Source organism: Dryobates pubescens, chromosome 7, assembly GCF_014839835.1.
Source record: "Dryobates pubescens isolate bDryPub1 chromosome 7, bDryPub1.pri, whole genome shotgun sequence".
Taxonomy (NCBI): Eukaryota; Metazoa; Chordata; class Aves; order Piciformes; family Picidae; genus Dryobates; species Dryobates pubescens.
The window spans coordinates 43,549,576-43,574,369 of record NC_071618.1 but is presented as its reverse complement, the minus strand read 5'-3'; the positions used below and the strand labels follow the sequence as shown (position 1 = coordinate 43,574,369).

The window sequence follows — 24,794 nt, the reverse complement described above, 5'->3', positions numbered from 1 at the left end:
GAAAGTCCACCAGAAGCCTCAGGCAGTCACTTTTTTGTACCAATACCATGCCCACACACCAAGCACAGCCACAGGGGAGTGAACAATCACCACCAAGTCTTCCAAACTTCCAAGCAACAGCATAACCCTGACAAGCAATTGCAGCAGGGCCTTTAGGGCAGTATGAGAACTGCAGAACTGGGTCCAGTGGTTGAGTTCACTGCTGCAATGTCATACTTACACAGTACAATACTATGCTGTGTGAGGCACCCTGTGTACACCTAGGGTTCAAAAGATAAAGACAAGCTGTGGTGGCAGCAGTACCAGCATTTAGTGAGCCCAACTCCTACCCAGTGAGCTCCTGTTCAAGGTGTGCTGAAGTCCTCTCTCACTGCTGGGTTACTGCTCAACCTCCCTCACAGCACCTGCTCTGCTAACCCAGCTCCAGAGTTCCACCTGACAGAACTGCTTCCCTCCCCTTAAAGAGATGTTGAGAGCACAAGGTGTGGGGCACAAGGAGAGTGAGGTGTGGGGCACAAGGAGAGTGAGGTGTGGGGCACAAGGAGAGTGAGGTGTGGGGCACAAGGAGAGTGAGGTGAGGGGCACAAGGAGAGTGAGGTGTGGGGCACAAGGAGAGTGAGGTGTGGGGCACAAGGAGAGTGAGGTGAGGGCACAAGGAGAGTGAGGTGTGGGGCACAAGGAGAGTGAGGTGTGGGGCACAAGGAGAGTGAGGTGTGGGGCACAAGGAGAGTGAGGTGAGGGCACAAGGAGAGTGAGGTGTGGGGCACAAGCAGAGTGAGATGTGGGGCACAAGGAGAGTGAGATGAGGGCACAAGGAGAGTGAGGTGTGGGGCACAAGGAGAGTGAGGTGAGGGGCACAAGGAGAGTGAGGTGTGGGGCACAAGGAGAGTGAGGTGAGGGGCACAAGGAGAGTGAGGTGTGGGGCACAAGGAGAGTGAGGTGTGGGGCACAAGGAGAGTGAGGTGTGGGGCACAAGGAGAGTGAGGTGAGGGGCACAAGGAGAGTGAGGTGTGGGGCACAAGGAGAGTGAGGTGAGGGGCACAAGGAGAGTGAGGTGAGGGCACAAGGAGAGTGAGATGAGGGCACAAGGAGAGTGAGGTGTGGGGCACAAGGAGAGTGAGGTGTGGGGCACAAGGAGAGTGAGGTGAGGGCACAAGGAGAGTGAGGTGTGGGGCACAAGGAGAGTGAGGTGTGGGGCACAAGGAGAGTGAGGTGAGGGCACAAGGAGAGTGAGGTGTGGGGCACAAGGAGAGTGAGGTGTGGGGCACAAGGAGAGTGAGGTGAGGGGCACAAGGAGAGTGAGGTGTGGGGCACAAGGAGAGTGAGGTGAGGGGCACAAGGAGAGTGAGGTGTGGGGCACAAGGAGAGTGAGGTGTGGGCACAAGGAGAGTGAGGTGTGGGGCACAAGGAGAGTGAGGTGAGGGCACAAGGAGAGTGAGGTGTGGGGCACAAGGAGAGTGAGGTGAGGGGCACAAGGAGAGTGAGGTGTGGGGCACAAGGAGAGTGAGGTGAGGGGCACAAGGAGAGTGAGGTGTGGGGCACAAGGAGAGTGAGGTGAGGGCACAAGGAGAGTGAGGTGAGGGCACAAGGAGAGTGAGATGAGGGCACAAGGAGAGTGAGGTGTGGGCACAAGGAGAGTGAGGTGAGGGGCACAAGGAGAGTGAGGTGAGGGACACAAGGAGAGTGAGGTGTGGGGCACAAGGAGAGTGAGGTGTGGGGCACAAGGAGAGTGAGGTGAGGGGCACAAGGAGAGTGAGGTGTGGGCACAAGGAGAGTGAGATGATGGGGCACAAGGAGAGTGAGATGAGGGGCACAAGGAGAGTGAGGTGTGGGGCACAAGGAGAGTGAGGTGTGGGGCACAAGGAGAGTGAGGTGAGGGGCACAAGGAGAGTGAGGTGTGGGGCACAAGGAGAGTGAGGTGAGGGCACAAGGAGAGTGAGGTGTGGGGCACAAGGAGAGTGAGGTGTGGGGCACAAGGAGAGTGAGGTGTGGGGCACAAGGAGAGTGAGGTGTGGGGCACAAGGAGAGTGAGGTGAGGGCACAAGGAGAGTGAGGTGTGGGGCACAAGGAGAGTGAGGTGAGGGGCACAAGGAGAGTGAGGTGGGGCACAAGGAGAGTGAGGTGAGGGCACAAGGAGAGTGAGGTGAGGGGCACAAGGAGAGTGAGGTGTGGGGCACAAGGAGAGTGAGATGAGGGCACAAGGAGAGTGAGGTGTGGGGCACAAGGAGAGTGAGGTGTGGGCACAAGGAGAGTGAGGTGAGGGCACAAGGAGAGTGAGGTGAGGGCACAAGGAGAGTGAGATGAGGGCACAAGGAGAGTGAGGTGTGGGGCACAAGGAGAGTGAGGTGTGGGGCACAAGGAGAGTGAGGTGAGGGGCACAAGGAGAGTGAGGTGTAGGGGCACAAGGAGAGTGAGGTGAGGGGCACAAGGAGAGTGAGGTGTGGGGCACAAGGAGAGTGAGGTGTGGGGCACAAGGAGAGTGAGGTGAGGGGCACAAGGAGAGTGAGGTGAGGGCACAAGGAGAGTGAGGTGTGGGGCACAAGGAGAGTGAGGTGAGGGCACAAGGAGAGTGAGGTGAGGGGGCACAAGGAGAGTGAGGTGTGGGGCACAAGGAGAGTGAGGTGTGAGGGCACAAGGAGAGTGAGGTGTGGGGCACAAGGAGAGTGAGGTGAGGGCACAAGGAGAGTGAGGTGTGGGGCACAAGGAGAGTGAGGTGAGGGGCACAAGGAGAGTGAGGTGTGGGGCACAAGGAGAGTGAGGTGAGGGGCACAAGGAGAGTGAGGTGTGGGGCACAAGGAGAGTGAGGTGTGGGGCACAAGGAGAGTGAGGTGAGGGCACAAGGAGAGTGAGGTGTGGGGCACAAGGAGAGTGAGGTGTGGGGCACAAGGAGAGTGAGGTGTGGGGCACAAGGAGAGTGAGGTGAGGGGCACAAGGAGAGTGAGGTGTGGGGCACAAGGAGAGTGAGGTGTGGGGCACAAGGAGAGTGAGGTGAGGGGCACAAGGAGAGTGAGGTGAGGGGCACAAGGAGAGTGAGGTGTGGGGCACAAGGAGAGTGAGGTGTGGGGCACAAGGAGAGTGAGGTGAGGGCACAAGGAGAGTGAGGTGAGGGCACAAGGAGAGTGAGGTGAGGGCACAAGGAGAGTGAGATGAGGGCACAAGGAGAGTGAGATGAGGGCACAAGGAGAGTGAGGTGTGGGGCACAAGGAGAGTGAGGTGAGGGGCACAAGGAGAGTGAGGTGAGGGCACAAGGAGAGTGAGGTGTGGGGCACAAGGAGAGTGAGGTGAGGGGCACAAGGAGAGTGAGGTGTGGGGCACAAGGAGAGTGAGATGTGGGGCACAAGGAGAGTGAGGTGAGGGCACAAGGAGAGTGAGGTGTGGGGCACAAGGAGAGTGAGGTGTGGGGCACAAGGAGAGTGAGGTGAGGGGCACAAGGAGAGTGAGGTGAGGGCACAAGGAGAGTGAGGTGAGGGGCACAAGGAGAGTGAGGTGTGGGGCACAAGGAGAGTGAGGTGTGGGGCACAAGGAGAGTGAGGTGTGGGGCACAAGGAGAGTGAGGTGAGGGGCACAAGGAGAGTGAGGTGTGGGGCACAAGGAGAGTGAGATGAGGGCACAAGGAGAGTGAGGTGAGGGCACAAGGAGAGTGAGGTGAGGGCACAAGGAGAGTGAGATGAGGGCACAAGGAGAGTGAGGTGAGGGCACAAGGAGAGTGAGGTGAGGGCACAAGGAGAGCTGAGGATGATGGGCACAAGGAGAGTGAGGTGAGGGGCACAAGGAGAGGTGAGGTGAGGGGCACAAGGGAGAGTGAAGATGTGAGGGGCACAAGGAGAGTGAGGATGAGGGCACAAGGAGAGTGAGGTGAGGGCAACAAGGAGAGTGAGGTGAGGGGCACAAGGAGAGTGAGGTGAGGGCACAAGGAGAGTGAGGTGAGGGGCACAAGGAGAGTGAGGTGTGGGGCACAAGGAGAGTGAGGTGAGGGGCACAAGGAGAGTGAGGTGAGGGCACAAGGAGAGTGAGGTGAGGGCACAAGGAGAGTGAGGTGTGGGCACAAGGAGAGTGAGGTGAGGGGCACAAGGAGAGTGAGGTGAGGGGCACAAGGAGAGTGAGGTGAGGGGCACAAGGAGAGTGAGGTGTGGGGCACAAGGAGAGTGAGGTGTGGGGCACAAGGAGAGTGAGGTGAGGGCACAAGGAGAGTGAGATGAGGGCACAAGGAGAGTGAGGTGTGGGGCACAAGGAGAGTGAGGTGAGGGGCACAAGGAGAGTGAGGTGTGGGGCACAAGGAGAGTGAGGTGAGGGCACAAGGAGAGTGAGGTGTGGGGCACAAGGAGAGTGAGGTGTGGGGCACAAGGAGAGTGAGATGTGGGGCACAAGGAGAGTGAGATGAGGGCACAAGTAGAGTGAGGTGTGGGGCACAAGGAGAGTGAGGTGTGGGGCACAAGGAGAGTGAGGTGTGGGGCACAAGGAGAGTGAGGTGAGGGGCACAAGGAGAGTGAGGTGTGGGGCACAAGGAGAGTGAGGTGAGGGGCACAAGGAGAGTGAGGTGTGGGGCACAAGGAGAGTGAGGTGAGGGGCACAAGGAGAGTGAGGTGTGGGGCACAAGGAGAGTGAGGTGTGGGGCACAAGGAGAGTGAGATGAGGGCACAAGGAGAGTGAGGTGAGGGCACAAGGAGAGTGAGGTGAGGGGCACAAGGAGAGTGAGGTGTGGGGCACAAGGAGAGTGAGGTGTGGGGCACAAGGAGAGTGAGGTGAGGGCACAAGGAGAGTGAGGTGAGGGCACAAGGAGAGTGAGGTGTGGGGCACAAGGAGAGTGAGGTGAGGGCACAAGGAGAGTGAGGTGAGGGCACAAGGAGAGTGAGGTGAGGGCACAAGGAGAGTGAGGTGTGGGGCACAAGGAGAGTGGGGTGTGGGGCACAAGGAGAGGGAGGTGAGGGGCACAAGGAGAGTGAGATGAGGGCACAAGGAGAGTGAGGTGAGGGGCACAAGGAGAGTGAGGTGAGGGGCACAAGGAGAGTGAGATGAGGGCACAAGGAGAGTGAGGTGAGGGCACAAGGAGAGTGAGGTGAGGGGCACAAGGAGAGTGAGGTGTGGGGCACAAGGAGAGTGAGGTGAGGGGCACAAGGAGAGTGAGGTGAGGGGCACAAGGAGAGTGAGGTGAGGGGCACAAGGAGAGTGAGATGAGGGGCACAAGGAGAGTGAGGTGAGGGCACAAGGAGAGTGAGGTGAGGGGCACAAGGAGAGTGAGGTGAGGGCACAAGGAGAGTGAGGTGAGGGCACAAGGAGAGTGAGGTGTGGGGCACAAGGAGAGTGAGGTGTGGGGCACAAGGAGAGTGAGGTGAGGGCACAAGGAGAGTGAGGTGTGGGGCACAAGGAGAGTGAGGTGTGGGGCACAAGGAGAGTGAGGTGTGGGGCACAAGGAGAGGGAGGTGAGGGGCACAAGGAGAGTGAGATGAGGGCACAAGGAGAGTGAGGTGAGGGGCACAAGGAGAGTGAGATGAGGGCACAAGGAGAGTGAGGTGAGGGGCACAAGGAGAGTGAGGTGAGGGGCACAAGGAGAGTGAGATGAGGGGCACAAGGAGAGTGAGGTGAGGGCACAAGGAGAGTGAGGTGAGGGGCACAAGGAGAGTGAGGTGAGGGCACAAGGAGAGTGAGGTGAGGGCACAAGGAGAGTGAGGTGAGGGGCACAAGGAGAGTGAGGTGAGGGCACAAGGAGAGTGAGGTGAGGGGCACAAGGAGAGTGAGGTGAGGGGCACAAGGAGAGTGAGGTGAGGGCACAAGGAGAGTGAGGTGAGGGGCACAAGGAGAGTGAGGTGAGGGGCACAAGGAGAGTGAGATGAGGGGCACAAGGAGAGTGAGGTGTGGGGCACAAGGGAGGACTGATTCCCTTTCAAATCTAACTGCACTGATATTGAGGAGGGGGTCAGGTAGGGGCACCACTCTTTGCTGGAGGCACAGAGCTGCACACAGCAGCCAGCCAGAGCAGGGGCATTCCCAGGTGGATTCAGCAGCTCACAGCACACACCAAGCCTCAGCCAAAAGCACAGAGATCTGTTTGCTGCACAACTATTAGACCTGCACAGCCACTCTGCAAGCCAGACTTCTGCTCCTTGCCAGAGCCTGGGGAGCCACTCTTCTCAGGAGAATACCACAGGAACATCTGCAGCACCACTGCTATCAGGCATCTCCTAGCTCTGTCCCTCAACACAACAGAGCACAGCACCTCTTAGCTGTTCTAGCCAGGGAGCCATACCTTGATGCCTGTTGTTTTTCCTCTTCAGTATTCGTAAACTGCTTTCTTCTGCTGTCTCCTCTGTGCCCTGCAAGGAGACCAAAACAGCACAGCTGTACATCCTGCTGGCACTTAGGGCTTTGTTCTCATTATTTTACCTCTGGATTAGTAGAAAGGTGAAAAGCCCCTGTATTTCTGTGCAGTGTGCCCAGGTGGCCAAGAAGGCCAATGGCATCCTGGCCTGCATCAGGAACAGTGTGGCCAGCAGGAGCAGGGAGGTCATTGTGCCCCTGGACTCAGCACTGGTCAGGCCACACCTTGAGTCCTGTGTCCAGTTCTGGGCCCCTCAGTTTAGGAAAGATGTTGAGTTGCTGGAAGGTGCCCAGAGAAGGGCAACAAAGCTGGGGAGGGGTCTGGAGCACAGCCCTGGGAGGAGAGGCTGAGGGAGCTGGGGTTGCTTAGCCTGCAGAAGAGGAGGCTCAGGGGAGACCTTCTTGCTCTCTGCAACTCCCTGAAGGGAGGCTGTAGCCAGGTGGGGGTTGGTCTCTTCTCCCAGGCCACCAGAACAAGAGGACACAATCTCAAGCTGTGCCAGGGGAGGTTTAGGCTGGATGTTAGGAAGAAATGCTTCCCAGCAAGAGAGATTGGCCATTGTAATGTGCTGCCTGGGGAGGTGGTGGAGTCCCCATCCCTGGAGGTGTTTAGGAAGAGCCTGGATGAGGCCCTTGGTGCCATGGTTTAGTTGATTAGGTGGTGCTGGGTCACAGGTTGGACTTTATTCTCAGGATGTGGGAAAGGCAGAAGTTTTTCCCAAGGAAACTTAGATGGTAACTCTTACAGAATGGAGAAATCCTTCCCCCCACCAAAGGCCAATGGAGTTCCTCTGCATACTTCCATGGAGCCAAGAGAATAACCTCAAAACTTAAAGTAAGATAACCAAATCTATTTCCCTCTCTAAACAGATCTAGCTTTTCTATCCCATCTTCTAAACCAACTGCCCCAGCAGAGTGATGCTCTGCTTGACAGCTCCCCAGCCCTCAGGATGCCATCTTCACCAGCAGAACTGACAAGTGCCTGCTCTGCAATGGAAATCTGCCACACTTCCCATGTGCACAGGCTCACAAACAAGGAAGCACTAGTTTGAAAGGCCAAGTGGGTTGAGGTTTCCCATCACATTAATTCAGCATCCATCAAAAGCATTTTTAATGGAAGCTTTGCCAAGCCCTAAGCAAATCTGAGGGCCATACTACCTCCAAAGAAGAGAAGCCTCCAAAGGGAAGCTCTTTCTGCTCATGTGAGGAGGAAGTTCTTCCCCAGGAGAGTGGTGAAGCCCTGGAATGGGTTGTGCAGGGAGGTGGTTGGGGCCCCATCCCTGGAGGTGTTTAAGCCCAGGCTGGCTGAGGCTGTGGCCAGCCTGCTCTAGTGTGGGGTGTCCCTGCCCATGGCAGGGGGGTTGGAACTGATCCTTGTGGTCCCTTCCAACCCTGACTGACACTATGATGCTGTGTCAAGATCAAAGCCACTGAGTCAGTGTGGTTTGTAAGTTCTCCCTGCATTTGTGCCACATTACCTGAAGGCAGCACTGGCTCTGCCTGAGGCAGGCCCAGAGGCTGCTTTGACAGAGTGACAAGATCAAAACAAAGCAGCTGTGATGGAAAAGTTACTGCTTCTGTGAGGAGGTCTCTTTCTGAATCCAATGTCAAACTATTGCACTGAATGAGCCCTCTGCCACAGCAGATGGGGGTTGCTGCTTTAGAGCTACTTAAACTCAGACTTACCATTTGTGTTGTGAGGGAGGCACAATTCAGTGTGTGTCGTCTTCTCTTGTTAGCTGCACCTGTGACTCAAGAAGCAAAGCAACACATGCATCAGACTAACAAGCCCACAGCACTCAAACTCCCTCTTGTCCCAAGGAGCTACAGCACTGAGGCACTTTGGGTGTCAAGGCAAGAGCATTCCAGCTTCTCCCCCAAACACCTGACAGCTCAGGGGGATCCACATCACTCCCACTGAGGCAGGTTTAGGCTGTGCCTTTAAAATGCAGCTGCAGGAAAGTAGGCAAACACAAACCCTTCCCTGGTGGGTGTGAAAAGGAAACCAGGAGATTGTTCTGAACTAGTTCACTGGACAAAGTGTGTGGGATGGACACAGCTGTACCCTAACAGTCTTTCACACTGCACTTTTCCCATTCCTTTTCTTTTCTCCTGTGGGTTTAGCTGCTTTCTGCCTCACTCAGGAGAGAGAACCTGCTTCTGGCTGGCCTTGGAGACAAGACTAACATTCCTTTTCTTCTGTTGCAAGGTGGGGGGGAGTGGAGCAGCTTCCCTGCTTCTCTGGGAACCCAGAGGGGGGCTACAGGGGGGCTTTTCTGTGCTGTTTTCTGCTTGTAAATACCTGTAGCACACTGTAACTCCTGCCTATTTTGTACACATTCATTGCATTCCATTGTAGAGTGTAGATTTTGCTTGTGAATACAGCTTCCATTTGCTTCCAACTGGGTGAGTTAATGGGATGGGAAACTTCAACCCACCACACCTATGCCAGAATAACTGCAGGTGGGAACCACTGGCAAGAACTGCAGATCACTGCAGTGTTAGGGATATCACTGAGCCTCTTAAACTCAGTGTAAAGCAAATCCCAGTTTCTAACACAAGGCTCTCTGGTTGTGGCAGAGTGGATTTAATCTCCCCAGCAGCAGCACTGCCTCTAGGTGGTAGAAACTTCAGGCACATTGATGAATGGCAACTGCTTGCTCTTCATTCAATTCTTATGTTAATAGAGCCTCAGGGGTGTAAAATGTAAGGCTACCTTAAGAACTGGTTTGGGTAGCCCACAGACACACAAATGGCATTTAGGTTTTCCACTGATCCTCCTGGGAAACCTCCAGAAGCAATTTGAGTGTTAGTACTATTTATGCCATGAAGTGTCTCTCCTGCTGGGGTGTGGTATCTCCTCAAACATGTCTGCTTTCACTCTGTCCTTCCCATCAGCATGTGCCAGCCTCTCTCCAACATCTGAACTGGCAGCTGCTGAAAACAGCTGCAGCACCACAAAGAGGGAAGGACAACTCTGGCAAAGAGGTCAGTGGCAAGAGCAGAGAAAGCTACAGGATGCAACCACCCGCCAAACCCCCAGGGTTTTAAACACAGTGGAGTTATGTGGCCCTGTCCTGGTTTCAGCTGCAATAAGCTTCATTTTCTTCCTAGTAGCTGGTCCAGTGCTGTGTTTTGTACTTAGTGTGAGAGTTTGTACTTAGTTATGAGCCAGCAGTGTGCCCAGGTGGCCAAGAGGGCCAAGGGCATCCTGGCCTGCATTAGGAAGAGTGTGGCCAGGAGGAGCAGGGAAGTCATTGTGCCCCTGGACTCTGCACTGGTTAGGCCACACCTTGAGTACTGTGTCCAGTTCTGGGCCCCTCAGTTTAAGAAGGACATTGAGACACTTGAATGTGTCCAGAGAAGGGCAATGAGGCTGGGGAGGGGTCTGGAGCACAGCCCTGTGAGGAGAGGCTGAGGGAGCTGGGGTTGCTTAGCCTGGAGAAGAGGAGGATCAGGGGTGACCTCATTGCCCTCTACAACTCCCTGAAAGGTGGTTGTAGACAGGAAGGGGTTGGTCTCTTCTCCCAGGCAACCAGCACCAGAACAAGAGGACACAGTCTCAAGCTGTGCCAGGGGAGGTTTAGACTCGAGGTGAGGAGAAAGTTCTTCACTGAGAGAGTCGTTCGTCATTGGGATGTGCTGCCCAGGGAGGTGGTGGAGTCCCCATCCCTGGAGGTGTTCAAGAGGGGATTGGATGTGGCACTTGGTGCCATGGTCTGGTCATGAGGTCTGTGGAGACAGGTTGGACTTGATGATCTTTGAGGTCTCTTCCACCCTTGGTGATAGTGTGATAGTGTAAAACTGTTGAATACACACTGATGGTTTAGCTGTCACTGAGCAGTGCTGACAGTAAGTCAAGGACTTTGCAGCTCCTCATACTGCCCTGCCAGTGGAAACTGATGGACACAGGAGGCTGGGAGCAGACAAAGCAAGGACAGCTGACCCACATGCACCAAAAGCATATTCCAAGTCATATGACATCATGCCCAGGAGATAAACTGTAGGACCTTGGCCAGGAGACAGCAGTGCCTGGGAGGTGGCTGGGCACTGGTCAGTGAGTGGTGAGCAATTGTGAATCACTTGGGCTGTGTGTTCTAACTTTGTAACTACTATTGTTGCTATTTTATCATCATCATCATCATCATTCTCTTCCTTGGCTGTCCTGTTAAGACTGTCTGTATCTTAATGACTTTTACTTTCCTCCCCACCTCTCCAATTCTCTCCCCCATCTCAGTGGGTGGGGGGAATAAGCAAGAAGCTGCCTGGTGCTTCGCTGCCAGCCAAGGTTAAGCCATGGCAGCCCCCTTCCCATTTAACTCCACAGCCTCTGGGCAGCACTCAGGAAGGTCTTTCCTGTCAGAAATCAGCCTCACTAAGAGCAATGAGGAGCTACTATTGGTACAGGAAGGCTCTTGAAACAAGTTGGGGCTTTGGGTACTGGTGCTTGTGTTTTTCCTGGCCTCATTTGGAGCAGCTCAGGAGACACTGGTGCAGGCACAAAGTGTTTCTTGCTGTCTACCACAACATCTTTGACTTGTGGCAGCATCTTCTCACCCTTTCCTGATGCCTGCTTTAGGGATGCCTTACAAAACAAGAAGGCCACAGTCTGAAGAGCAGCCAACTCTTCTTGCTCCCCACAGTGTTCTTTCTCTGTTCTGTTTGTCAGCCTTTGCTCTGGGCACCTCCAACATCTCCAGTTAAGCAGGGGCTGGAGCCTGATTTCGAGTGCAAACCTCTCTCCCATCCCTGCTGCAGAGTTGCAAGGAGAGCTCTTGGCCCCTAAGGCACCCCATCCCCTTGCAACTGCACAGCAGAGCCCTGGCAATTCAGCACAGGAATGTTTCCTGGACTGAGAACAAGGGGTTGTTCCTTGAGCTCATTTTCTCCAAGCTACCATGGAAAACAGGCCTGGAGAGGAAGCCTTTCTGTACAAGCTCCTGCTCCTCCAGAGCCCAGCACCGGCTCAGCCTGCACCAGGGCAACAGCTGAGCTGCTTCAACCAAGATGGATCTTAGAAGTCAAAACTCTACCATGGAACCACAGCACTTCCATCCCAGCCCATCTCCCTCCCTGCCCTGTGCAGACCAGCACATGCAGCCATGGCAGGTGTCCTCTGCCTGCCCAGATGGGCCAGAACTGGGCCATAGCACCTGCTGCTTCAGCCAGCTCACCAGCACTCCTGCCCGTTCTGAGTCACTCTGAGAGCTACTCAGAGGCAGAAGATATTGGGCTGGGGGAACCAAGTGTCATTTACCTAACTCTCACAACTGCCCCCCACTTCCTGGGGTGCATCTGCTCTCTCAGACAGAGGTGGGAGAAGCACACTGAGGAGGCAAGGCAGACACTGCCAGCAGAACCCACTTGCCCCTCATAAACAGAGAGACTACAAATTAAGTGACTCCAGAGGTGACCTTCCAGGGAAGAGACTATGCATTGTATATGTAGCACTTGAAGGCACCAAGACCTTCAGCCTCCTAATATTTAAGCCTTCCTTATGAAGGAGGTGGTCTACAGGGGTGGACCTAATGCCTTACACTCCTATCTTAAACAGGAAACAAAGCAACCCTTGCCTAGTAGGCAGGAGACTACTCAGGACCACAGAGAGATCCAACAGCCTGACAACTGTTAAGAGCACAGAACTCATTTGAGTCCCCTGTACAAGAAGGGAATGGCAGGACTCAGAACTGAGGGTAAACTAAAAGCAAAACTACCCTGGTTAGTGAACCATAGCAATACCAGCTGTTAAAGAGACTGTCTGGTCTGTTCTGAGTTCCAGGCTGGTTCTAAGACTAGAAGTTTAAACAATAAATCACCTAACCCACTCCTGGTGTGGCATCAGGGTAGAGCCAGGCTGTCAAGATTAGCCACACTTCACTGGGAGCACACCACTAATGGCAAGCCAGCAGTGCTCACAGTCTGACTAGGCTGAACTTCAAAGTGAAGGCCAGCCCAGGACCCACTCTGTTCTGAGTAAGAACATCTGCATTAGGTTCACAAAGTCACAGCACTGGTTAATTCAATGAGATTCCTGACTACCTGAATCAACCAGGGCCAGGACAGTCAAAGGAAGCTGTGTTTCTGTAACAAAGGAAGCAATCCCTTAACAGGGGTTGTACAACCCTTTTGTTAGGCTCAACAGAGCTCTTTGGGATCCTTCAGGAGGAAAGGCCCTGCTGCTACCAGTGAATACACAAGATGAAAATGGGAATGCTGCAACAAAGCTGGAGAGGGGTCTGGAGCACAAGCCTAGGAGGAGAGGCTGAGGGAGCTGGGGTTGCTTAGCCTGGAGGGAAGGAAGCTCAGGAGAGACCTTCTTGCTGTCTACAGCTACCCGAAGGGAGGTTGTAGCCAGGTGAGGGTTGGTCTCTTCTCCCAGGCAAGCAGCATCAGAACAAGAGGACACAGTCTCAGGCTGCACCAGGGGAGGTTTAGGCTGGATGTTAGGAAGAAATTCTTCACAGAGAGAGAGCTTGGTCATTGGAATGTGCTGCCCAGGGAGGTGGTGGAGTCACCATCCCTGGAAGTATTTAGGAAGAGCCTGGATGAGGCACTTGGTGCCATGGTTTAGTTGATGAGATGGTGTTGGGTGATAGGTTGGACTCAATGATCTCCAAGGTCTTTTCCAACCTGGTTAATTCTATTCTGTATCTACCAACAAAAATCCCAAAGTGCCCACTCCTGTACCAGCACTCTCTGCTCATCAAGTGAAAGCCTGTGCACCCCTCATGAGCATGGATTTGACAAGCTGCTTAAGCCTACCTGCATGCACAGAGTCAGAGTAATTCCATGAAAGGTCAGCTCCATAATGTTTTGAGTCAGCTCTGAGGGAGATTTGGGGAAGACCAAATACAGACACTTCCTACTTCATCAAAAAAGTCCTCTTGACTTTTGTGCATACCCATGGATCTCAACCTAACCACTCCTGGAAGGTTAGAAATCCACCATTCAGTACAGAGGTGGAGCAACTTTTTGGTTCAGATGAGTTATTGACTGCAAAACACATGAAACCAAGGAAGCCATTAAAAGAAACTCACCATAGTTATTGGTCCTATTGCCTGGGTCATGTTTTGGGCAGAACACTCTAAAATGCAAGTTCAATTTTAAGAGAAAGAGAACAAGTATTAATAAAGAGGTAAAGAGAGTCACACTGATGGATTTTCACAGAGGGTTTCCCCTCTTCTCATCAAACAAACTGAAAAACACTTAGAAAAAGTTACCAGGATTTTTTTGCTCCCCATCACCCACCTAGGAAAGCACCTCCTGTAAAGTCACACACACACACAAGCTTATGTCTTGACTTTCAGAGCTTCAGGGGCCTCTCAACATCTCTGAATAGAATAGACCAGGTTGGAAGAGACCTTCAGGATCATGGCATCCAACCCATCAACCAATCCAACACCACCTAAACAACTAACCCATGGCACCAAGCACCCCATCAAGTCTCCTCCTGAACACCTCCAGTGATGGTGACTCCACCACCTCCCTGGGTAGCACATCCCAATGGGCAATCACTCTCTCTGTGTAGAACTTCCTCCTAACCTCCAGCCTAAACCTCCCCTGGCGCAGCCTGAGACTGTGTCCTCTTGTTCTGGTGCTGGCTGCCTGGGAGAAGAGATCAACCTCTGCCTGTCTACAGCCTCCCTTCAGGGAGTTGTAGAGAGTGATAAAGTCACCCCTGAGGCTCCTCTTCTCCAGGCTAAGCAACCCCAGCTCCCTCAGCCTCTCCTCACAGGGCTGTGCTCCAAACCCCTCACCAACTTCATTGCCCTTCTCTAGACACCTTCCAGCAAGTCAACCTCCTTCCTAAACTGAGGGGCCCAGAACTGGACACAGGACTCAAGGTGTGGCCTAACCAGTGCAGTGTACAGGGGCAGAATGACCTCCCTGCTCCTGCTGGCTACAGTGTTCTTGATGCAGGCATCTGGAGTCCTGTGTTCAGTTCTGGGCCCATCAGTTTAGGAAAGATGTTGAGCTGCTGGAAGATGTCCAGAGAAGGGCAACAAAGCTGGGGAGGGGTTTGGAGCACAGCCCTGTGAGGAGAGGCTGAGGGAGCTGGAGTTGCTTAGCCTGCAGAAGAGGAGGCTCAGGGGAGACCTTCTTGCTCTCTACAACTTCCTGAAGGGAGGTTGTAGGCAGGTGGGGGTTGGTCTCTTCTCCCAGGCACCTGGCACCAGAACAAGAGGACACAGTCTCAAGCTGTGCCAGGGGAGGTTTAGGCTGGAGGTTAGGAAGAAGTTCTTCCCAGAAAGAGAGATTGGCCATTGGGATGTGCTGCCCAGGGAGGTGGTGGAGTCACCATCACTGGAAGTGTTTAGGAAGAGCCTGGATGAGGCACTTGGTGCCATGGTTTAGTTGATTAGGTGGTGTTGGGTGCTAGGTTGGACTGGATGATCTCTGAGGTCTTTTCCAACCTGGTTAATTCTATTCTATTCTACTCTTACTAGCAGCCACTTCCATAGCAGTGTAGCCTTTCCCTCTTTTCCTTTTCAGCTCTGTGTTTTGATCATTACTGCTCATCATCACAAAGATGGCAACTCAGAATTAAAAGCCTGCCACCTCTCCCTCTGAGGAACTGCCTCTTTGGATACACCTCTCTGGGAGTTCTATTTCAAGCAAGGCTGTCAATCCACATCCACTGTTTTCCAAGCCTTGTTTGCCTTTTCTCCAGTAATTTCAGGCTACCTACACATGTTGTGTTTCATTTACACTGTGCCATAGTCTTTGGGCTCAAATCCCTGAAACCTGCCTCACCATCTTTCTCTAAGCCAGGCCTTATTCATCTCCAATACAGGCTGCTATAGATTCTTGTACTTCTGTATAGGGCAAGCAACTAGTCTCACATGGTGACTTAATAGAAGGCATTTATAAAGGTCCCTCTTCCAAAGCTCTACAGTGACCAGCTCAGAAAACCACCAAATCAAGCTATATATTCAACCACCTCTTTACCAGTTTGTATCTAGACTGTTACCAGTCCTGTTCATTTCATAACATCTTGATTTCAGCCTTCTCCAGCCTAAGGTATCCTTCCTAAAGCTACAATGAGAGCCACTTACTCTGATCACAGAGAATTTCCCCTCAGCCCAGCTGCATACTTTGATGAGCTCTGCCAAAGATGTTATAAGCATTATCTAAACATATCTGCACTACACAGCTGGGCTTGCAGACATGCAGAAAGATGCATGCACATTGGACAGAGAGCCCTGCTGAAGCATCCAGGAGTGCAAGTGTCCTGACACTGATGGTGTTTTGTCTGATCTAGTGTGGGGTGTCCCTGCCCATGGCAGGGGGGTTGGAACTAGATGATCCTTGCGGTCCCTTCCAACCCTGACTGACACTATGACACAAAAGGACCCACCCTCCACTGCTGTGCCTGTCCAGCTCTTCCTGAAGGAAGCAGATGAATGTGGTAGAGCATCTAATCATAACTATTGCCTGGGATTTCTCTGACCTTTCACAGAAATGGAAATCAGGGCTTTCTGCACCTGAAGCTACTCTAACTTCAGCATTTCAAAAGGTCTCTGCAGTCAGAGGTTCTCTGGCCCTTTGCCTGCATCCTACAAACAACTCATTTTATCTAGCAACAGCAACACAGGCAGCCCAAGGGCAGCAGATGGCAGGACTAGCACAATAAGGTCTAAAATTCACTTAGCCTCATTGTGCTGACTCTAGTCAGATACTTGAAATATAAAGTCTCTGGCAGGAACACAAAACTTTCTGCTAGCATGTGGAGATAATACAAGAATTTGCCCAATATAAACAGATCCAGAAGTGCTACAGACTGCTCTGTGCTCAGATCACATTTAATGGAGCTTCTGAAGCAACAAAACCTGAGCATTTGAGCTACATTAATAACCATTTGGTCCCTGAAGACCAGCTAGATAACCAGTAAGGACTTCTCTTCTCAGTTTTGGCCTAGTGATCACTCAGGTGTGTTGCAGGCTCAAACACTGAATAGATTCCTTCCAAATGCTGCGATGTTTTCCTGTGAAAGGAAAACACTTCCCTGTTGCTTATGAACAGAGGATCAAGCATCACTTGAGAGGAGAATGGTGAGAGGTTTGGAGCACAAGCCCTGTGAGGAGAGGCTGAGTGAGCTAAGGTTGCTTAGCCTGGAGAAGAGGAGGCTCAGGGGAGACCTTCTTGCTCTCTACAACTACCTGAAGGGAGGTTGTAGCCAGGTGGGGGTTGGTCTCTTCTCCCAGGTAATCAGCACCAGAACAAGAGGACACAGTCTCAAGCTGTGCCAGGGGAGGTTTAGGCTGGATGTCAGGAAGAAATTCTTCACAGAAAGTCACCATCATTGGAGGTGTTTAGGAGGAGACTTGATAGGGTGCTTGGTTTAGTTCATTAGATGGTGTTGGATGATAGGTTGGACAGGATGGTCTTGAAGGTCTCTTCCAACCTGGTCTATTCTGTTCTATTCTAATTAAGAGAGATTGGCCACTGGAATGTGCTGTCCAGGAAGGTGGTAGAGTCACCATCCCTGGAGGTGTTTAGGAAGAGCCTGGCTGAGGCACTTGGTGCCATGGTTCAGTTGATGAGATGGTGTTGGGTGACAGGTTGGACTGGATGATCTCTGAGGTCTTTTAAGTCTATTCTATTTGTAGAAAAAACCACACCTTTAAAAGACACACAATTTAAAAGCCTGTGCTCCTGACACCACCACCAAAAGCTTGACAGTGATCAGTTGGAACACAGTGGGTTCAATACCTGTAGATTCCCTTTGCCTGGTCGGTCTCTATGGCGGCATCGTCGCAGAGCGCACAGAAGTAGTGGTAACTGCGGCGGCAGGCTCGCTCCTCACAGCCCACCGTGGCTCCCTTCTTGCGACAGAAGCTGCACACCTAGGACAGGGGGAGGGGCAGCAGCTCAGCATTACACACACCCACTGTTAAAGAGGTTGAGAATAGAACAGACCACGTTGGAAGAGACCTTCCAGACCATGTGTCCAACCCATCAACCAATCCAACACCACCTAAACAACTAACCCATGGCACCAAGCACCCCCTCAAGTCTTCTCCTGAACACCTCCAGTGATGGTGACTCCACCACCTCCCCAGGCAGCCCATTCCAATGGGCAATCACTCTCTCTGTGTAGAACTTCTTCCTAACCTCCAGCCTAAACCTGCCCTGGCACAGCTTGAGACTGTATCCTCTTGTTCTGGTGCTGGCTGCCTGGGAGAAGAGGCCAACCCCCACCTGCCTACAACCTCCCTTCAGGAAGTTGTAGAGAGCAAGAAGGTCTCCCCTGAGCCTCCTCTTCTGCAGGCTAAGCAACCCCAGCTCCCTCAGCCTCTCCTCTCAGGGCTGTGTTCCAAGCCCCTCACCAACTTCATTGCTCTTCCCTGCACATGCTCCAGCAAGTCAACCTCCTTCCTAAACTGAGGGGCCCAGAACTGGACACAGGACTCAAGGTGTGGCCTAACCAGTGCAGTGTACAGGGGCAGAATGACCTCCCTGCTCCTGCTGGCCACACTGTTCCTGATGCAGGCCAGGATGCCATTGGCCCTCTTGGCAAACAAAAAAAAAGGTTTCCAGAGAAATCCAGCCCACAGGAGGCTGGACAAGCCTGTAGGGGCTGGACAAGATACTACAGACAGCCATATTTATCCCATCCCATTTGCCTGCACATGCTACATGTGGGTAGGCCACACCTTGAGTCCTGGGCCCAGAACTGGGCCCCTCAATTTAAGAAGGATATTGAGACACTGGAACATGTCCAGAGAAGGGCAACGAGGCTGGGGAGAGGTCTGGAGCACAGCCCTGTGAGGAGAGGCTGAGGGAGCTGGGGTTGCTTAGCCTGCAGAAGAGGAGGCTCAGGGGAGACCTTCTTGCTCTCTACAACTCCCTGAAGGGAGGTTGTAGCCAGGTGAGGGTTGGTCTCTTCTCCCAGGCAACCAGCACCAGAAGAGGACACAGTCTCAAGCTGCACCAGGGGAGGTTTAGGCTGGATGTCAGGAAGAAGTTCTTCACTGAGCGAGTCGTTCGTCATTGGGATGTGCTGCCCAGGGAGGTGGTGGGGTCGCCGTCCCTGGAGGTGTTCAAGGGGAGATTGGACGTGGCACTTGGTGCCATGGTCTAGTCGTGAGGTCTGTTGGGACAGGTTGGACTTGATCCTTGGGGTCTCTTCCAACCTTAGTTATACTGTGACACTGTGATAGAAAGAGAGATTGGCCATTGGAATGTGCTGCCCAGGGAGGGGTTGGAGTCACCATCCCTGGAGGTGTTCAAGAGGGGACTGGACGTGGCACTTGAAGCCATGGTTTAGTTAGTCCTGAGGTGTTGAATGACAGATTGGACTTGATGATCTCGGAGATCTTTTCCAACCTTACTGATTGTATGGTATGAAACACAGCAATAAAAGCCCAACACATTTTAATACAAGATTAACCACATATAAAGTCAGATCAGTGTTTCTATCTCTTAGTAGATCAGAAGGACCAAGCAGTCCTCTGCATTTCTTTCCAGCACACAATAGGCCAGGCAGCCTTCAGTACGCTGGGACAAGCCCAGGTGCAGATCCAGAAAGTCAGTCCTTACCAGCCGCCTTCCTCTCTTGAGTTCTTTCAACACTGATGCCACATCAAACCTTATGTCCAGGTTCTCTGGGTTGTACTCTTCAGTTTCCACAAATCCTGAGGAAAATAACTAAAGAAAGAGGTGACATTAAGAATTAGAAGAGAAATTCAGTCACCAGTGCAGAAAAGACAAGAGTACACCTTCTCCACAAGGTGCTCAAGAGGGGCTTGGATGTGGCACTTGGTGCCATGGTTTAGTCATGGGCTCTGTGGTGATGAGTTGGACTCGATGACCTTTGAGGTCTCCTCCAACCTTGGTGAGTCTGTGATTTAATTCTTGCACCTGTCCTACCTGAGAGGTAAAGCTGATTTTTCTCTCTGTTTTTAGGATGTTTCACCTGCAATGAGCAAGCTGTGCTTAAACCTTTCCCTTGTCAAAAGAACTTACCCTGTCTGTAGAGCAGATTTCACATGATCTGAATGTGAACTAAGAAAAGAGAAGGCGAGAAAGTGAATTTAATCAGTGTGAGTGAAGGAAGTCTCAAAGTCCAGGCTGCACAAAGTGAGGAGGAGAAGCTCTTCAGCTGGAGGACCTCCACACTTTCCCAGGCAACCACCAACAGAACAAGAAGACAGAGTCTCAAGCTGTGCCTGGGGAGGTTTAGGCTGGATGCCAGGAAGAAGTTCTTCCCAGAAAGAGAGATTGGCCATTGGGATGTGCTGCCCAGGGAGGTGGTGGAGTCACCAGCACTGGAGGTGTTTAGGAAGAGACTGGATGGGGTGCTTGGTGCCATGGTTTAGTTGATCAGATGGTGTTGGGTGACAGGTTGGACTCCATGATCTTTTCCACCCTGGTTAATTCTATTCTATCACACAACTAAAGGAAAGAGCTGATACACAGGCACAAACATTCAGGGAGGGGCAGCTGCCTGCTACCAAGAGCACCTCTGCTATCAACAAACTGCATAACTACAGGACACACACATGTATGTATGTAGGTATCCATTATACATACAGGACATATATAAGTGTGCATATATATAGTTACATATATAGGATATGTATTTACAGCTGCTGTCCAAGAAGCTTGACAGCTATCTTGGCATGGATCAAGAAGTTGTGAACTTCAGGCAAACTTTGCTCATTGTAATAGAGAAACACACCTCCTGGCCAAAAGCTACCCACCTCCAAGGCAGACCATGCCTCAGACACTCAAGACTCTCCTCCCTGGGCATGCATGGGAGCCTCACTTGAGAAAGGCAGAGACTGGCAGAGAAGCATGGGCAGGGTGTGTTGCACAGCATAAAAGAGGGCTTCTTAGCAACTGAGCTTCAGAAGCTTTCCCCACCAAGGACCATGATGAGCAGAAGATAGGCAGCAGGACCCTGCCTGGAGCTGGGACCATAAGGATGCCCTGGACCACTGGTGGTAGCTACCAGACTCTCTCCTCTCTTTACCTTACTTCTCTCCTTTGCCTGTCACCCTTTCTACCTATTGCACACCACTTTATGGGCAAAACAACAAAGCTTCAATGTTTGATGGAAGCAAACCCCCTTTGCACTTCAAGATCAGAGCAAACAAACCATCATGTGTCCACTGAGCGGACTGTGACACAGGCACAGCCTTGCTACAAGTGATGTTAGTATTTCCCTGCAGAGGGTTACATAACTGCACACATTTCTGTGGTGTGAGTAGCCTCATTCAACTTGGGGTCTGAAGATAATCTGTTCTGCTATTAGCCTGCATGCACGTCTAGAACTACTGACCAGCAACAGACACACAAAAGCACCATGGACCCAACTGTGCAGCCAAGTCCTCTTCCTCTCAAAACTCTGGCTAAGCCCTGCTGCTTTTCATACCTTTTCAATCTAATGTAAGTTTGCTGGTTCAACTTTTTAATTCAGACACTCAAAACCAGACAATCAGTGGAAACTTCCCCTTCAGCCCTTCTCCATTCCTCTCAGGCACCAGCCAACCAAGAGCCACTCACCAGACAGTTCTGATGTGCTGCAATATTTCGGTCCTTGGCAACATACATCACAGAACCAGACTCCCCATCTGGGCAAAATGCACATGTTCTTCTCACCATCTTTGCCATTATCTGGAAAACCTAGAGCAGAAAAACTGGGACAAAACACAAGGCAGTTAATACAACTATCACACACCAAGCAGGAGGAATTGCTCTCTAACTGCTCCTTCACCTACATGCCCTGAACCTTGGTGCTTCTATCCTCCAGAAACTACTGGCAGCAAATGCAAAGCCTGCTCTGGGGCTGGCAGTGGGGTGGAAATCAGCTCTGGCAAGCTCCAGCAGTTGCCACTAACTAAAGAGAGATTGGCCATTGGAATGTGCTGCCCAGGGAGGTGGTGGAGTCACCATCCCTGGAGGTGTTTAGGAAGAGCCTGGATGAGGCACTTGGTGCCATGGTTTAGTTGCTCAGATGGTGTTGGGGGATAGGTTGGACTTCATGATCTCAAAGGTCTTTTCCAACCTGGTTAATTCTATTCTATTCTAACAAGTTATAAGGGGTAATAAAAGAGTTTTCAAGCTTGCTCAGCAACACCTGCTCCAACAATAGGCCCAAGAGCAGGCCATCAAGTCATGCCCTAGACTGGAAACCCCTTTTATTTGGGGGGGGGTCAATCATAACAGTGCTTTCTTTAAGCTAGATCTGCCACATGGGGGTATCCAAGTCAACCAAAGAGAAAAAACTGTCCCCACACTTCTCCAGTCACTCAGGAGTTCACAAAAAAATAAGGAAGAAACAAGCACTCCTACTGTAAAAAGGATATAGAAAGAAGCACAGGAAAAGGGGGTGCAAGACACAGTCACAGTGAGATTTGAACATTCTCTCTCAATGAAGTGGAGCACTAACATGAGTGAGGATTTTCACTACACCGTGGGATTTGCTCTTTTTCTGGCCATATCCAATCAAATCTTAATTGCTCATCTTCACACAGTCTCTCTCCTCCCCCAGCAGCTGCAAAACCAAGGTTAGCTAGCTACTTCACAGAACAGTCTCAATGCTTCTGGATAAGCCTTCACCCTCACTCTTTGCTCACAGATTAGAGCATGATACCACACATTAGTAGCAGTAGTTTTACTTTGTCTGTGGCTTCTGTTCAAGTCCACTGCAGGTATCTTCAACAACTTCCCACTCCTACAAGATGTGATACGTCAAACTGCTCTTTGCTGGAGATGTCACCTCTGACAGCACAAACTCTGTAGTACAAAGGTAAGAAAAGTCTGCTCTTACTTTCAAGAAATAAGAAGAGTTGAAGTGAACTTATTCTAGTGAGAGAGAGGCAGCAAGATGCAAGTACAAAACATCTAGGAAATCTCACAGTTCAACCAATCCCACAATCTTTCTGTGGCTTTCCAACAGCCAGCCTCTGGTTTCATTCATGCTCATATCCCTTCCATAAAACAGAGCAGGCAGTCTCAGGTGAGAACACCAGGGTGTCCTCTGGATCTCTTGGAACTGAGAATTTATTTAATTCTCAGCAGCAAGCTGCTTTGCCTCCACACACATCCAGGTTCCTCCCCCCGCTCCCCATCCTTCTACCTCTAGCAAGCAAGGCAGGGTAGGGACTAATTCCCAATACCCACCTATATCATGACTATCAGATCAGTCTCAGAGCTTAAACATTGAATAAATATGACAGAAACAAACAGAAATACAAAAGAAAACAAAGGCAAAGAGAAATTAAAAGCAGAATGAGCTAAAGTTTGCATTGTCTAGAACTCAGGAAGAGTTCTCTGCAGCAAGCTAACACCTGGAATTGATGCAGATACCTAGGCCCTGCTCAGGCCTGATCAGAAGATAGAGCTCTAGAAACCTTTTGAGGAAGAGACTAAAGGTGGAGTGTATAGTCCCTGGTGTTCTCCCAGGCTCAAGAGAAATCCTGGCCTGGGGGTTACTCCAGTGCCTTTGCAGGAACACTGAAGCAGTAGGACAGCTCTTGGCTGTTCCTCACTGCAGAAGCAGCCAGGCTGCAGCCACTGCCCTGTTTAGCTCAGCATCCCACAGGAGCACTGCTTCAGCCCTTTGCCCTTCCCTAGCTTTCTGCTGCAGATTACTGTCAGGAAAAGGTTACTGACCTAAATGGGGCAATGGATCTGGCTGGCTTCTCTCAAGTGAGGAGAGGAGAGACTAAGGCCAAGGTTCCAGTTTAACAGCGTAATCACATCTTGACTAAAAAGCTCCTTGCTTTCACAGGGCTTAAGACCACCACTCAGAGACTCCATTTGACACTCCAGAACCTGACAAGGCAAGAAAATATTGTTCCTTACTCAGCTCCTCCAGTAACACTTGTGACAACACAGACCCGCTCTACTGTCCCTACTTCCAGCTGATGAAACTGAAACCATTTAACTGCTCCTCACACAGAAGCTGCTCCACATCTTTGCCCTGTCTTGTCAGGCACTTCTCCACTCCTGCTATGTTCCCAGAAGGGCAAACAAGCTTCCAAAGGCTGGGCTACTGTTCACAGAGTTACAACAGCACCCTGTGTTGTTCTTTTAATAACTCTAAATATTTCAACAACACTTCAGAATGTTTCTGAGCACAGGACTGATACTTTCCTAGAACTACCTATTATAGCCCCCCCAGAGCTTTTGCCTAAGCAGTTACCAGGCAGGACATCAGCATTATGGTGGTTGCTCTGACACATGCATCATTTTCACCTGCTATGTTATAGTCAAATGACTCGCTGTCACCAAGTCCTTCTGCAGCTCTTCACAGCCAGCTTTCATTTTCACTGCCACAGAAGCAGACCACAGGAACCTAAGGCAACTAAATCATCTGCAACAGCCCTTCCACCGCCCTCTGCTAATGGCAGGGCAAACACAGCTGCAAAACAGAAGACAAAGAGAAGCAGGTGAGGGGAAGAAAGTGTCATCACGTGCCCCTGTCTGCTTCTTCAGTATCTGTGCTCTTTTTCTACCAGAACACTGGGCTCTGTTTTTTCAACAGCAACGAAATGGGAAGGGAGGAAACGAAACAGAAAGTAAACCAGGACATGAACCTCATTGTAAGTGTGCAGGGACAGTGCCAATTGCAAACACCTCTTGCTGAAACATGACCAGTTTGGCTGTGCATTTCCTCTACAGAGCCAATTCTGAAAGCATCCCTGCTTGTAAATACACACATTTTATACAGCAGGAAACTAAGGCACAGAATGCCACTCTGCACATCCATAGGAGAGTATGGAAGAGAACTCAAGTTGTCTGGCTTCCTGTGTGCCACTGAAACCCACTGCCACAGCTCCTGCCCTCCTCTTCACTCCAGTACTTGGAGCACAGCCCTGTGAAGAGAGGCTGAAGGAGCTGGGGTTGTTTAGCCTGGAGAAGAGGAGGCTCAGGGCAGACCTTCTTGCTCTCTACAACTACCTGAAGGGAGGTTGGAGCCAGGTGGGGGTTGGTCTCTTCTCCCAGGCAACCAGCACAAGAGGACAGTCTCAAGCTGTGGCAGGAGAGGTTTAGGCTGGATGTTAGGAAGAAGTTCTTCATAGAGAGAGTGATTGGCCATTGGAATGTGCTGCCCAGGGAGGTGGTGGAATCACCATCACTGGAGGTGTTTAGGAGGAGACTGGATGGGGTGCTTGGTGCCATGGTTGAGTTGATTAGATGGTGTTGGGTGGTAGGTTGGACTCAATGATCTCAAAGGTCACTTCCAACCTGGTTCATTCTATTCTATACTGAAGGATTTGATCTATTGAAGCAGTGAGACAGAAGGAATCTCATTACCTTACACTCACTGTGTCCTCCACTAGCACTTTGTGAGGAAAGAAGCACTGTTGGTCCTATCTTAGCTGGCCAAGGTACACAAGCCCACCCCCCTAAACTCATCCAAGCTCCCCTGAGTAATCAGCAGCATAAACACATCCAGGCTTTGCAAGGTTTTAATAAGAAAACCAAAGAAATCTGTCTTTCTGATCATCTTTCACTTGCTACAG

At 51.5% G+C, this 24,794-nt stretch overlaps 1 protein-coding gene across 1 annotated transcript in view; it reads right to left on the bottom strand.

Moving 5' to 3' along the window:
* SETDB2 (SET domain bifurcated histone lysine methyltransferase 2) overlaps nt 1-24,794 on the bottom strand; it is a 60,486-nt gene that overhangs the window by 9,777 nt on the left and 25,915 nt on the right. The window contains exons 12-17 of the mRNA XM_054162921.1: nt 20,827-20,946; nt 18,859-18,966; nt 17,029-17,162; nt 13,353-13,399; nt 8,002-8,060; nt 6,245-6,311 (exon numbers count right to left, since the gene is read on the bottom strand). Coding sequence (XP_054018896.1) covers nt 6,245-6,311; nt 8,002-8,060; nt 13,353-13,399; nt 17,029-17,162; nt 18,859-18,966; nt 20,827-20,946 — 535 coding nt within the window. The remainder of the gene's footprint in view (nt 1-6,244; nt 6,312-8,001; nt 8,061-13,352; nt 13,400-17,028; nt 17,163-18,858; nt 18,967-20,826; nt 20,947-24,794) is intronic.